The sequence below is a fragment of the Doryrhamphus excisus genome, linkage group LG3 (genome assembly GCF_037039965.1).
Source record: "Doryrhamphus excisus strain RoL-2023G ecotype Guam linkage group LG3, RoL_Dexc_Guam_v1.1, whole genome shotgun sequence".
Taxonomy (NCBI): Eukaryota; Metazoa; Chordata; class Actinopteri; order Syngnathiformes; family Syngnathidae; genus Doryrhamphus; species Doryrhamphus excisus.
The window spans coordinates 25,047,606-25,062,210 of record NC_136359.1 but is presented as its reverse complement, the minus strand read 5'-3'; the positions used below and the strand labels follow the sequence as shown (position 1 = coordinate 25,062,210).

Below are 14,605 nucleotides of genomic sequence, written 5' to 3'. Positions count from 1 at the left end.
CTCGCCCCAAGACAGCTGGGATAGGCTCCAGCACTCCTGCGACCCTCGCGAGGAAATGAATGAATGAATGAATCTTTATTTGCCTCATGTGGGATGAATAAAGTTATCTGAAGTGATATTCTACATATTTTTCAACACGGGGTCAGTAAAGATTGTGGATTTCATTTTCGATTCATGAAATAAATGTGAATTTAGACATGAAATCCCCTTTAAAAGATGCCCGTGTGGCCAACATCCTAACCACTCAACCACCGTTCGGCGAATTAGAACACTAATATAAATGAAATAATGAAATATTCAAGGTGAAAACACTCTTAATCCAATTATTCAGACGTACTTATTTCCTGGTTTGATGCACACAGACCTTGAACAACTTGACGGTCTGTCTACTTCCGGCTGCTCCCGTCTCCTTCAATTACACTCGTAATTGTGAGTTTTGTTTCATGATAATAGCCCCCGGGGGTAGGCCTACTCTACTTTAGGAACCGAGGATGTACGGGACACAAAACACATTTCATTGGTGTAAATCAAACTTTTATTGAATAAAGTTAAGAAAATAAGATATTCATAACACGTGTACAGGTGTTACATGTATGACACTAAATAAGACATTCTGTCATAAATAATGCACACTAAATCGTGATATTCTGAATCATAAACCTGCGTTTGTAAGGACGGTTGTGCGTGAATGCAGCGTCGGATCTCATTGATTGACATACCATTACAAAGACCCAGATCCCGCCTCCACATTTGAAGTTGGCCAATCGGTTTATGAGAAATTCACTGGGAAGAACTGACAAGGAGACATAGTCATTGTTGTGGTGGGATTCATTTCAGTGTAACACCAAACAATGGAAAGTGGATTTCACTACAATACAACTTCATTGATATGAATACTCCGTCTTAAATCGAAGCGCGTAATAAAATAGAAATGATGTGGTGTTTATATCTTTGTGAGGGAGTACGTTTACAAAATTAGCAAATACTTCTTTTCCATGCAGTACATTCAGTTGTCAGAGAAAGATATGTTCATCTGGAGGCTGTGAATAGAAATAGAAACAAACGATATCAGGACAGAATGCTTTACCTTCCACATACAGTACAGAATGCAGCAAGGGAGTGTACTGTTGTAATAAAACTATTTGGCACATTTTATATGTACACTGGGTATCTTTAGAAATGTAACATGTAAAGTCAGCCAGCGTTTTCTGCAAATTAATTCAGTGGCATAATTTCTCTAGCGGGCGGCAAATTAATATTTAAATAAAAAAATTGAAAATTAAAAAAATATATAAACACTACAAGCTCCAGACTTTGGCAAAGCATTCAAATAATAATACAGTGGAACCTCGGTTAGCGTACGCTCGGGTTAGCATTTTCTTTGGTTAACCGATAATTGTCAGCCCGATATTAACATCCATCTATTTTCTACTGCTTATGCATGCTGGAGCCTATCCCAGCTCCCTTCGGGTGAGAGGCGGGGTACACCCTGGACTGGTGGCCAGCCAATCACAGGGCACATATAGACAAACAACCATTCACACTCACATTTATACTTATGGACAATTTGGAGTTGTTATAAAAATAAAAATACTATAATACAATAAAAAATACTATAAAAACCTGCTATGTGTTAAAATTCTTGACTTTCTGAAATGGATGAATTGGATTTACATTATTTCTTATTGAAAAAAATGATTTGGTTAGAGTATGTTTTGGTTAGAGTTGGACCTTCAGGAATGGATTAATGATGCTAACCAAGGTTCCGCTGTATTATGATTTCATTTTACACAAATATTTCTTCTTGCCATTTATTTTAATATGATTTATTATTAAGTCATTAAATAAATGAAATCTTGTGTACTCTTTTTTTTACCATTGAAATCATGAAAACAAAAGAATATCAATTAGCAATGCATCAATAAGAGTCTCATTGCTGTATTGATTATGCCGGGGTACTTCACATTGTGTCCAGTCAGTTGATCACATACGCTCCTCTTTTTACCTTTTTGCTTCATTTTTAAAGTCAATTTTTTTATTTTTACATGCTGCATTTTAAATAAAACAATGAAAATCAGACTTCCATTAGTCATATCAACATTTTGTAGCCACCAACGTCGACAATGTAGCATCACATATACCTACAGCATTAAGTCATTCATTAATGTCAAAACTACCGTTTTGTTTACAGTGTATATATTTAAAAAAAAAACACCTATATCTTTATAAAATGCTCAAAGAAGAATAAAATCCACACCCATACAAATACTCACTTGTGAAGAAAACCCCCCCCACAAGTGTTGCTTTGAGACAGTAGTTGTCCTGAGATACAGTAGGTTTGGAAGTTAACAAATAAAACTCCTCCCTAGAAGCACTGCTGCGTGTTGCTGTCAAGAGGAATTCTGTGGCATCAGTCAAGCAGCGGAGAAGTTTGATCTGATGGAGTCCTCGCGTAACTGGCGGTGCTTCCCTGTGGTGCAGTCTTCACTGTGTGTTCGACGCTCGATGATGATCCTGTAATTTTTCCTGCGAAAGACCAAAAAAAACGTGAGCAGAATCTTGTTTCTTTGCCCGTTGATGCATTTTGTCATATTACAAAAAAACACAACATATTCACAGGATTACTGTAATATACAGTATATGACAGCCGACTAGTGTTTCTGTCCCTTTAAGAATATACTGAAGGTCAACATACACAGTGAAAATATATAAATCCTATATATAAGCTCTTGTGGGAAAATGCTTAGATCAGGGGTCACCAACGCCCATGCGCCCACGTGGACCACGTAAGGTGCCCGTGAGGCATCTTCTAAAAATAGCACTGGTCACAAATTATCATTATTTTGTGCTTTAAATTTTGAATCTGAATTGCTTACATTAATGTATTTTTTTTAAATCGTCTTATAACATGAAAAATTAAAACAAAAATATTTTATAACAAACTCTTACCTCAAGTCAAAGTTCATGTGTGCGCACGCGTCCGCTCACCGCTTTTCCGATATAATGCAGCGGTGATGAGTTAGCTTACTGGTGCAGTTTAGCCCCCAAAAACATGGCAGAAAAGCCAAAAAAGGACTTACATTTTCCACAGTGATTGGGAGGGAGAATTTTTCTTTACGTATTTTGAATAAAAATGTATGTGTCGTATTTGAGGGATGACTGTTGCAATACCAAAGCGGCACAATGTGGAGAGACACTTCAAAATAAAACTTAAAAAAAAAATCCCAGAAAGGTGTTCCCTCTGATTTTCAAATATGTGAGCACATAAATAAATGTTTCTTGTTATTGTTACCATTATTGTGTAAAATAATGAACATTGATATGTGAGCAGTCTACTACTACTACTATTCCTTTTGTTGTGGTTACTAAAAAGTGATCCGTGCAGTTTTGTCATTTTGGAAGTTGACCCCAAACAGGTCATGTAGTTCTTCGTACTATCCGTGCTCACAAAGTAGCCCACGGCCTCAAAAAGGTTGGTGACCCCTGGCTTAGATGAACATAACATGCATTTTTTGGAGTACCCGGAGATGTTCAGCTCAGTTCAGTTCTCAACCTCATCAGCTCCAGGATCAAATCCAATCCATTAGTGTCTGGCCTCATAAATGAAGGTCAGAATTTGAACCGACACGCTCCAAATATTCCACAAAGTCTGGAAGCAGTCTTGTGGTTATCTGTTCTTACCTGAAAAAGTAGTACGCTATGAGCATCGTGGTTCCCAGAACAGTTCCCACGATGACTCCGGTCAACGCCGACACTCCAAGTCCACCTGTTCAACAGAACGATCATTGGCCAGCGCAATAGTAACCACTCAAACACATGCCAAATAGTCCTTTACATGATGTGTCTGATATCTCCGTATGAGTGATCTGGATTTCGTCCAGAGTGAAATGGTCGTGGTTGAAGCTGGGCAGGAGCTCAAAGGTTCCATTCATACCGTAGTAATTGGCCACCACCTGGAATTACACAATGCATGAATGAACGTGGAGATTCGTGCGTTCGAGAAAACCAACATCAACAAGCACTTGGTCACAGAGGCAAAAGGAAAAAGTCGATGTGGGACCGCCAACATCCTGGACTCTTTGTGTTGTGGAGATCGAGAATACAGGACGGAGGGATGGTGACTGGGATCTCCATTTCAGATGCGCTAGGATAGGTTTTGCATGTGTGGACTCAATTCCGTGGTGAAAACGAACACAAAAGCCTTTGGGTGAAAAATTCATAGATGGAACGCTAAATCGTTTTTCTGCTTCTTACCTCGTACGTTCCTGTATCGACATTGGTCATTGCCATCAAAGAGAAATCTCCATTTCTGTCCCCATTAACGTCCATGGATACCTGGCCTGCGATTCCTGTGCAAAACAGTGAAAAAAATAACACTCATTCATCTTTAATGACTCATTAGAACTTTTACTGCGTAGAATGATCATACAAAATGCAGATATCATGTCAACATTTTTGGAAGGAAAATGTGGGCAGTTCAAACAACCATTCACACTCACATTCATACCTATGGACAATTTGGAGTGGCTAATTAACCTAGCATGTTTTTGGAATGTGGGAGGAAACTGGAGTACCCGGAGAAAACCCACGCATGCACGAGAGAACATGCAAACTCCCCCCTAACCCCTAACCCAAACCCTACGCCAACCCTAATCCTGACCCTGAACCCTAACCCTACCCCAACCCTAATCCTAACCCTAACCCCTAACCCTACCCCAATCCTAACCCTAACCCTACCCCAACCCTAATCCTGACCCTGAACCCTAACCCTACCCCAACCCTAATCCTAACCCTAACCCTAACCCTAACCCTAACCCTAACCCTAACCCAACCCTAATCCTAATCCTGACCCTAACCCCTACCCCAATCCTAACCCTAACCCTACCCCAACCCTAATCCTGACCCTGAACCCTAACCCCGAACCCTAATCCTAACCCTAACCGCTAACCCTACCCCAGCCCTAATCCTAACCCTAACCCAACCTTAACCCTAACCCCTAACCCTACCCCAGCCCTAATCCTAACCCTAACCCAACCTTAATCCTAACCCCTAACCCTACCCCAATCCTAACCCTAACCCTACCCCAACCCTAATCCTGACCCTGAACCCTAACCCTACCCCAACCCTAATCCTAACCCTAACCCTAACCCTAACCCTAACCCTAACCCAACCCTAATCCTAATCCTGACCCTAACCCCTACCCCAATCCTAACCCTAACCCTACCCCAACCCTAATCCTAACCCTAACCCTAACCCTAACCCTAACCCAACCCTAATCCTAATCCTGACCCTAACCCCTACCCCAATCCTAACCCTAACCCTACCCCAACCCTAATCCTGACCCTGAACCCTAACCCCGAACCCTAATCCTAACCCTAACCGCTAACCCTACCCCAGCCCTAATCCTAACCCTAACCCAACCTTAACCCTAACCCCTAACCCTACCCCAGCCCTAATCCTAACCCTAACCCAACCTTAATCCTAACCCCTAACCCTACCCCAACCCTAATCCTAACCCTAACCCTAACCCTACCCCAACCCTAATCCTAACCCTAACCCTACCCCAACCCTAATCCTAACCCTAACCCCTAACCCTACCCCAATCCTAACCCTAACCCCGAACCCTAATCCTAATCCTAACCCTGAACCCTAACCCTACCCTAACCCCGAACCCGAATCCTAACCCTAACTGCTAACCCTACCCCAACCCTAACCCTACCCCAACCCTAATACTAACCCTAACCCCAAACCCTAACCACACAGAGATGGCCGAGGGTGGAATTGAACCCTGGTCTCCTAGCTGTGAGGTCTGCGCGCTAACCACTCAACCGCCATGCAGCCAAGATAGAATGATAGGTATGTTTTTTTTTACGTTATTAGAGCCCTCCAGACCTGAAATAACACCCCTAGAGTCACATTTACACTGGTATTACCCAATATTGTAGACATAAGAAGAAAAAATAAGACAGATATATATATATATATATATATATATTGTAATATATGTATATTGTAAATGTGTTCCAGTCCAAAGGGGGTCAAACTGCCTGAGATGAGACACCTATAAGATTTATCAGAGCCAATTTCTGAACCAAAAGTTGAGTGATGAAAATGTAGTTGACCTTCAAACGTTCTGTTCCACATTTCTGATGTTATTTCCGTCCCGTTCTTCTTGCTGTATCCTTTTTTCATGGCTTCATGCAACGCGATGGCGTAGAGCAGCAAAGCGTCGTGGAATCCCTCAACAAACATGTTGACCTAAAACGTCCAACGTGAGGAGAAAGACATGAAGAACAACAGAAGAACAAAAGACACGTCAGGTTGTCTCGTTTTGGATGCGAGGCCCATCCATGGAATCATAGCCGTGATGTCCGTACATAGTAGCAAAATATTAGGGACGCAAAGGTAGACCAAATGCTTGCTTTGGTTCCATTTAGTACATCATTCATATTTTATACATATAAAAAAATATGTTCAAGATCCAATTAGTAATAAGATATAATAATATAAGATAATAATAAAGATAATAATAAGATCCAACTCCACTTCTTTGGTATCTTATCAAAATAAATTGGGTTCTAGACAAGAACTAGGACCAGTGTGTACTAGTGGTGTAACGCTACATGTATCAGTCACATGAAGTGTTATGGTGTCTTCATGGTGAACCCATCCGGTACGGTCCAGAATCCAAATCTTGGCAACCCTCTACCATGGTATTTTTTACTTCATTGTACCCAAAAGGAACCCAATTGTGACCCCAATTGTGACCTTAAAACCAAGGTACGTACCAAACTTCTTCAAAGATCCTGAGGGTTATGAAAAAAAAAAGTCAAGTGGTAAACCCAAAAAATGTCACCGACCCTGAGACGGACGATCTGATTGGCTGTCTGTCAAGACGTCAAGAGCACTGATTCCGAGTGCAGTCCAATAACCGTCAGAGAGAGATTTGAAGGGTTTTGGGACATTGAAAGGTGGAAGAAAGTCATGATGTGGAGGGGGCGCCATCATGATCTGTGGTGCTTTTTCCTTCAATGGAACAATGGAGCTTCACATTGTGCAGGGGCGTAAAACGGCAGCTGGCTATGTGAAAATATTTCCGTTTTTCTTACTATAACTTTTTTTCGTGGCTTCATGCAAAGCAATGACATAAAGCAACAAAGCATCGTGAAATCCCTCAACAAACATGTCTCACGTTGTGCAGGGGCGTAAAACGGCAGCTGGATAAGTGAAAATATTTCCGTTCTTCTTACTATAACCTTTTTTCGTGGCTTCATGCAAACCAATGACATAAAGAAAAAAGCATTGTGGAATCCCTCAACAAACATGTCTCACGTTGTGCAGGGGCGTAAAACGGCAGCTGGTGATGTGAAAATATTTCCGTTCATCTTACTGTATCCTTTTTTCACGGCTTCATGCAAAGCAATGGCATAAAGCAACAAAGCATCGCGGAATCCCTCAACTAACATGTCTCACATTGTGCAGGGGCGTAAAACGGCAGCTGGCTATGTGAAAATATTTCCGTTTTTTTTACTATAACTTTTTTTCGTGGCTTCATGCAAAGCAATGACATAAAGCAACAAAGCATCGCGGAATCCCTCAACTAACATGTCTCACGTTGTGCAGGGGCGTAAAACGGCAGCTCGCTATGTGAAAATATTTCCGTGGTTGTTGTTTACAAAAAATTGCTCACTCAAAAATTGTTTTGTGTCATTCCCGTTTCGTCTTTTTGCACTTTGAAGCTCGACGTGCTGTAAAACGGTTTAAACATTTTGATCAGGAGCGTATTTAGTTGTTGTGATCAATACATACATACGTAGACATACATATACATATGTATATCATAAATACAATACTTGATCAGAGACATACGTACGCTTCCACAGTCATCGCAGTGGTCCAGTCCCATACTTTCACTGGCCTTTTTAATTTCCACAGAGAAGTTTTCAAACTCGGGCTTGACCGTCCGAAGCAGCGTGACCGTGTTCAAATATGCGTAGGCTCGCCTCGCATCCGTGTCCGATTGGTCTCCTCTCCTCCACGAGCCGTTGCCTGAAACCACAAGCCATCTCCGTCCATGTTGGGGTTTTTTCGACAGACAGTCAGACACGGGCGATTGCTTCAATTCTTTACCGTAAGAGGAGGCGTTGAAGAGTTCGATATTGAAGAACATGTGAGTTCCGCCGGTCAGTCGTCGTCGGTGTGCGGCAAGCATGATTTCTCGGATTTTGTTGGCTTCCATACACAAGATCACCACTGGAGGAAAGTAAAGTACAAGTACAATACAAATACAGTCTCAACTCATCAATGTAATGGTAATGGTAATGGTAATGGTAATGGTAATGGTAATGGTAATGGTAATGGTAATGGTAATGGTAATGGTAATGGTTTAATTTCATTTGAACATGCATCAGAATACAATTGAGTGCATCCCATAATCAGTTCCCAGTTCCACATGTCCAAAAGGAGTAGGAAGAAGCAAAGCTTATTAAATCCTACCCCTCCATCTGGTACTTTTACAATCACTAACTGTTACATTTGTTCACTTCCTGCTTTCCAAATATGGTTTAAGGTTTTTTTTTTAATTTTTTTGTCACATACCGAAGTATGAGGTGATATGACCATACAATGTCGGAAATGTTATCAATACCTGTCATCCCCAATATCAATATCAATCCATCATCAGGCCAATTCTCCTGTTACAGTCAGTAGAAAAAAGCATACCGATATGATGTGGTACATTTATGTATCGGCTGATAACATCAGTCAGACGTCATCCCGGGTAGTAAGTCATTGAAAGTATACGAGTTATCCTTCACAGCTTCATTTTAACACAGTATTTGAAAATAGATCAATTAATAAATCATACTGTTTCATGGTTGAATATGGCCTATTAGTAAAAAAAAAAATGGATTTACATTTTAATTTACAACCGTAATGTCTCCTACATTGGATAATAGGCGTGTAAATATGACTATAGGGGTGTTACGTCACGTCTACACATAGAACGAGTAAAAAGCCACGTTGTCTATAATAATAATAATAATAATAATAATGTATAATGTATAAAGACAATACTTCATATATGTAATATATTGGGAGGTTATTGTTCATATAGAGTGACTCTTGTTAAAATACTTAATCAGCATGCAGATGTTTGTATCGTCTTATGACATCCACCAAAGATTGATCTAATAGTAAAAATGTACAAATAATACATAATAATAATTATTATAATACATAATAATAATGCATAATATAATGTAATAATAATAAATAATAACAATAATTAAATATAATAATAATAAATAATAACAATAATTAAATATAATAATTACAAATAATACAAATAATAATGCAGATGTAAACACATAAAATGCAGTGCTATTTCAATGTAAAGAAACCACAAACAGAGTGCAATGATGGATTAAAGTATAATACATAATAATTATTATATAATAATAGTAATAATAATAATAATTATTATATTATTAATAATAATTATTATATTAATAATAATTATAATAATATAAAATTATAATTATTATAATATAATAATTATTTAACAATAATTAAATATAATTATAAATAATGCAAGTAATAATGCAGACGTAAAGACATAAAATGCAGTGCTATTTCAATGTAAAGAAACCATAAACAGAGTGCAATGACAGATTAAAGTATAATACATAATAATAATTATATAATAATAGTAATAGTAATAATTATTATAATATTAATAATTATTATAATATTAATAATAATTATAATAATATAAAATAATAATTATTATAATATAATAATTATTTAACAATAATTAAATATCATAATTATAAATAATGCAAGTAATAATGCAGACGTAAAGACATAAAATGCAGTGCTATTTCAATGTAAAGAAACCATAAACAGAGTGCAATGACAGATTAAAGTATAATACATAATAATAATTATATAATAATAGTAATAATAATATATAATAATAGTAATAATAATAATTATTATAATATTAATAATAATTATAGTAATATAAAATAATAATTATTATAATATAATAATTATTTAACAATAATTAAATATCATAATTATAAATAATGCAAGTAATAATGCAGGCGTAAAGACATCAAATGCAGAGCTATTTCAATGTAAAGAAACCATAAACAGAGTGCAATGACGGATTAATGTAGCGGGTGGGGTGGGGGGTGCCATAAAATAGATCGACGGATGGCGTCGATTACACGTGCCGAACATGTGACCGATGAAAAATATGCAGCCCGGATGTAGACGCACCGTTCTATGACAATTTGGAATGTTTGGATGCTGGAATGTTTGGAATGGTTAAGAAATGTAGGAATTGTAAGAATCGGCCATTCATTCCTTCACGCGGAAAACGTGGCATTTTTTTGTACCTTCTTGAAACACAATCATGTATTCTTTGTTTTGCCAAGAAATAAACACACGCCTGGTAAATACGCGCGTCCGTGCGTACACAAAACACGCAATTGAAGAGCCTGAAGGTTCCTTGCATTAATAAGGAAGATTCAGACTCCGGCTGGAACATTCCTCACAACTCTGTCACTTCCACACACCTCCTGAAATGCGCCTTGAGTGGCTGGGACAAACTTGACCTCAGTGCTGCCAGCAGTACAGCACCTTTAATTACACGCCGCCATCCACACACTGCTCACCCTGTGTACGCTCGCTCGGCTTCCACATGCGCCAACGCAAGCAGACAGCAGTACTTCACATCTTACGCTTGTACTCGCTACCTCGCTCGCTGCCGCCGTACCGACTCACAGCGCTGTTTGGAACATAGAGAGCCGCTTGCAATACCATGAGTACTTCAACAAGGATGTACAGTATGCGGCAGGATACAGAAAAGACATCGAGGCGCCGCAAAACCTTTTAAATTATTCCGTCTCGCTTGGTGTTGACTGAATGACGGATGCGTTTTTCCTCTTTATCGTTTGAATTTTACTCAAATATATTCATTGACAAAAAATACACGTCTTATTTTTGCTTCAAAAGCTAACTATACGCCATTGACAGGACACATTCAAAGTATTACTGTGATGTTGGGTGAGACACACAAGCACCAGACTCCATCGCCAAAACAACAGGCTTTTTTTTTTTTTTTTTTTCGCATCTCCTTACATAAAGTACTGTTGCAACCGTAACCCAGGCCGAGCTAAAACTCAACTCTGAACCTGTGGTGTCACTTCCTGTTTGACCCCCCCTCAACTTCCTTTGAGTCTGTTATTATGTCGACTATATCAGGTACTAAAAGTGTACAGGTGACTATAGGGAGGCACATTTAGAAGGGTCGGGAACCAGTTAACCACCATAAACGAGGGATTACTATACTTCAAATAATAATAATAATAATAAAGTGAACCTAAATACAAAAAGCTATTAGTATTATTTCCTGTACCACTCATCCTGTGCGTACATTTTCTCATAAATCCGTCTGTCATTAATCATGAATCCGTCATTTCTCAGGTAAACGACAGCATGTATTTGTGACTATATTGCAATTGCTCCTCCACGGTCACATGACTTGAGAGCTTCGCCGAGCAGAAGCCGATTTTTCATGTTCTTTTTCTCCACTTTTTCTATTTCTGTTTGCCGTCCATCGACCGGCTTTTTGGACTTTGCTTTGTATCCAACGTGACCGCCGTTCAGTCTGTTTGACAAGAACGAGTCCGGATCGTCAAACCACGTGAAGAGCGAACTGCCGAGGCTAACGAGTTAGCATGCGTTGTAAACAAAGAATAATAGGAGTGTAAATGTTACTATAGGGGTGTTATTTGTGTCTACGGGGCTCTAATAATGTTTAAAAAGTACAGTCATAAACAGGTTTTCTATGCTCTAACTATGAAAATATTCAGTTTATTAATATTGAATCTGGGCTGCATGGTGGACTAGTGGTTAGCGCGCAGACCGCACAGCTAGGAGACCAGAGTTCAATTCCACCCTCAGCCATCTCTGTGTGGAGTTTGCATGTTCTCCCCGTGCATGCGTGGGTTTTTTCCGGGTACTCCGGTTTCCTCCCACATTCCAAAAACATTCCAAATTGTATGAATGTGAGTGTGAATGGTTGTTTGTCTATATGTGCCCTGTGATTGGCTGACAATCCAGGGTGTAGCCAAGACAGCTGGGATAGGCTCCAGCACCCCCCGTGACCCTTGTGAGGATAAGCGGTAGAAAATGAATCAATGAATGATTCTGGCATTTGTGGATAATGGCTCTCACTGTGGTTTGCTGGAGTCCCAAAGCTTTAGAAATGGCTTTATAACCTTTTCCAGAATGATACTTTTTTAAAATTAATTTCAGTTATGTTTTAACAAGGGGGGCAAACACTATTTCACACCACGGTGTATAATTGCCCAATTGTGAATTTTAGACACTACTATAACATTAATAAATGAAATATTGATTGATATTATAAATATAGTTAAGAATTTGTGTATTTATATTATTTATTCCTACATTAAATGTTAATAATTAATTAATTTAATGTATGTATTTATATATTTATATTTTATGTATTTTATTTACATTTCCCCCTAAAAATAATACCTATTTTTATACATTTTAATAATTGGTTAATAATGCAATATAAAATTAATAGACATTATTTCTTAAACAAATATTAAATTATATTATTTTGTTCATGGTAGTTTGATATTCTACATATTATTATTATTATTATTATTATTATTATTGGTTGACATAATGCTAAAGATTATTAAAGATTAAAGAATACACGCCATCTTCTTCCCAAGAACAATAACAGACATCATGAGCGTCTGTTTTGTTTTGGAATGTTCCAATTGCTTTCAAGGTCATGGTGGTACGACCCGGCAGCAAGCAAATATGAACCCTGAGGGCGGGAAGAAAATGCTTTGGTATTCACGCATCCGATGGAGCCGCCTGTACATTTTAGTTGACCTTGAAGTTGAAAGGTCAACACGACATAACATCCAAACCCAGCAATGATGATGATGATGATGATGATGATGATGGGATAGTAAATGTCCAGCCATCCAAGCTACACACAGACTACTTTACGTTGGATCAAAGTGTTCTCGACTGACTTTTGTGGACTTAATTCATTCATGGTGGCCAGCCAATCCCAGGGCACATATAGTCAAACAACCATTCACACTCACATTCATACCTATGGACAATTCGGAGCGGCTAATTAACCTAGCATGTTTTTGGAATGTGGGAGGAAACCGTAGAAAATCCACGGATGCACGGGGAGAACATGCAAACTTGAAGACTCGGGTCTCCTAGCTGCGAGGTCAGCGTGCTAACCACTCGGCCACCGTGCAGCTGAGTATATTCCAAATACTGTAACGGCATTGATAATGAATTCATGACCAGACTTGTGGGACCCCACGGAGAAGCCCCCCCCCCCCCCCCCCCCCCATAAACTGTGGACTTTTCTCACCTTCAGTGTCATACACGCTTTGGATGATGTCTTCGGTGTCCAGGCGGTCGTCGTGAGACACAGAATAGGTTTTAATGTTCATGTCCGCCATGAGATGATAGATGCCCTCCACGGTGAAGTAACAGTTCCTGTCCTCCTTGTCGTCCTCGTAGACCAGGACGGCGGTCCTCCACGAGAAGAACTTGAAGATGGCGCTGAAGGTCTCTGCCATCTTGCCGTAGGACGGAGCGATGCGTGTGAGATGGGAGAACTCCGTCTTCTTGTCGCCGAAGGCGGCGGCCAGGGCACCTGCCGAGATGACGGGAATGTTCCAGTGGGACGCCAGCCGCACCACCGCCGCAGCCTCGTACTCGCACACCGGACCCAGGATCAGGTCCGGCTTCTTGCCGCACGACCTGTCCAACAAGTGGAAGACGGCGTCGTTCACGCAGTTGGAGCTCTCGAAGTGGATGTTGAAGCGGAAGCCGGAGAAAGGCGCTCCGGGTGCCTGCAGCTTCATTTGCGCGTAAAGAACCGCCGGTGCGACTCTGGCGTGGGAGAAGAGGTACGAGTCGTTTTTGGGCAGGAAGACCACCACGTCTATGTCCTCCACAGCCACGCTGCCGGACACCGCAAGCAAGGCCAACAGGACGCGCACGGTGCTGCACATGACGCCCACTTGTCCCGATGTTGGTGAGATGTTCTTCAGACGAAAAAAATAAAAAAAAAAAACCAAAACTCCACCTGGCCGCGCAAACTTCAAGCCTTCCCGCCGCAACTTGTGAGGAACTTATATTAGATATCTCAGCGACATCAACGCGCCTGTTGTGTGGACATTTAGGCTTCCTTCTGGATGTCCCGCAAGTGTTCTTCTCCGTAAGACCACCACACACGAAGCCTCTGGACTTTAAAGCATCTTCACGGCTCAAACCTGCGTCATCACAACCTTCTCCACCTCCCTCTTAAAGCTACACGCCACGGCGGCGTGCTGGAGCTGGGCGATACGGGATCGATCCGATACCAAAAATCACCGTCCGGACTGCCGATATTTTTCAACGGAGGTGCTGATTTTTGTTTTGAAATTGTTGATTATGAATTTATGGTAGATTATACATTTTAGCGGGGAGTATTTTGACTTGTTTGGATTCATAATTCAACCTTTTTTCTTTCCAAATG

At 40.0% G+C, this 14,605-nt stretch overlaps 1 protein-coding gene across 2 annotated transcripts; it reads right to left on the bottom strand.

Annotated features, from left to right (window-relative positions):
- Window positions 1-517: 517 nt before the first annotated feature.
- npr3 (natriuretic peptide receptor 3) lies at window positions 518-14,341 on the bottom strand. Of its 2 annotated transcripts, XR_013627108.1 has the most exons (9): window positions 13,451-14,341; window positions 8,131-8,253; window positions 7,874-8,049; window positions 6,123-6,258; window positions 4,255-4,349; window positions 3,836-3,953; window positions 3,682-3,766; window positions 2,274-2,526; window positions 518-1,040 (listed from the first exon to the last, which is right to left on the bottom strand). XR_013627108.1 is itself a non-coding variant. In XM_078789226.1 (8 exons), the coding sequence occupies exons 1-8, from the start codon at window positions 14,097-14,099 to the stop codon at window positions 2,415-2,417; spliced, it is 1,494 nt and encodes a 497-aa protein (XP_078645352.1). In that variant the 5' UTR covers window positions 14,100-14,341; the 3' UTR covers window positions 518-2,414. The 2 variants fall into 2 exon arrangements, 1 of the variants encoding a protein (XP_078645352.1); XM_078789226.1 differs by having other exon boundaries at window positions 518-2,526.
- Window positions 14,342-14,605: the final 264 nt, after the last annotated feature.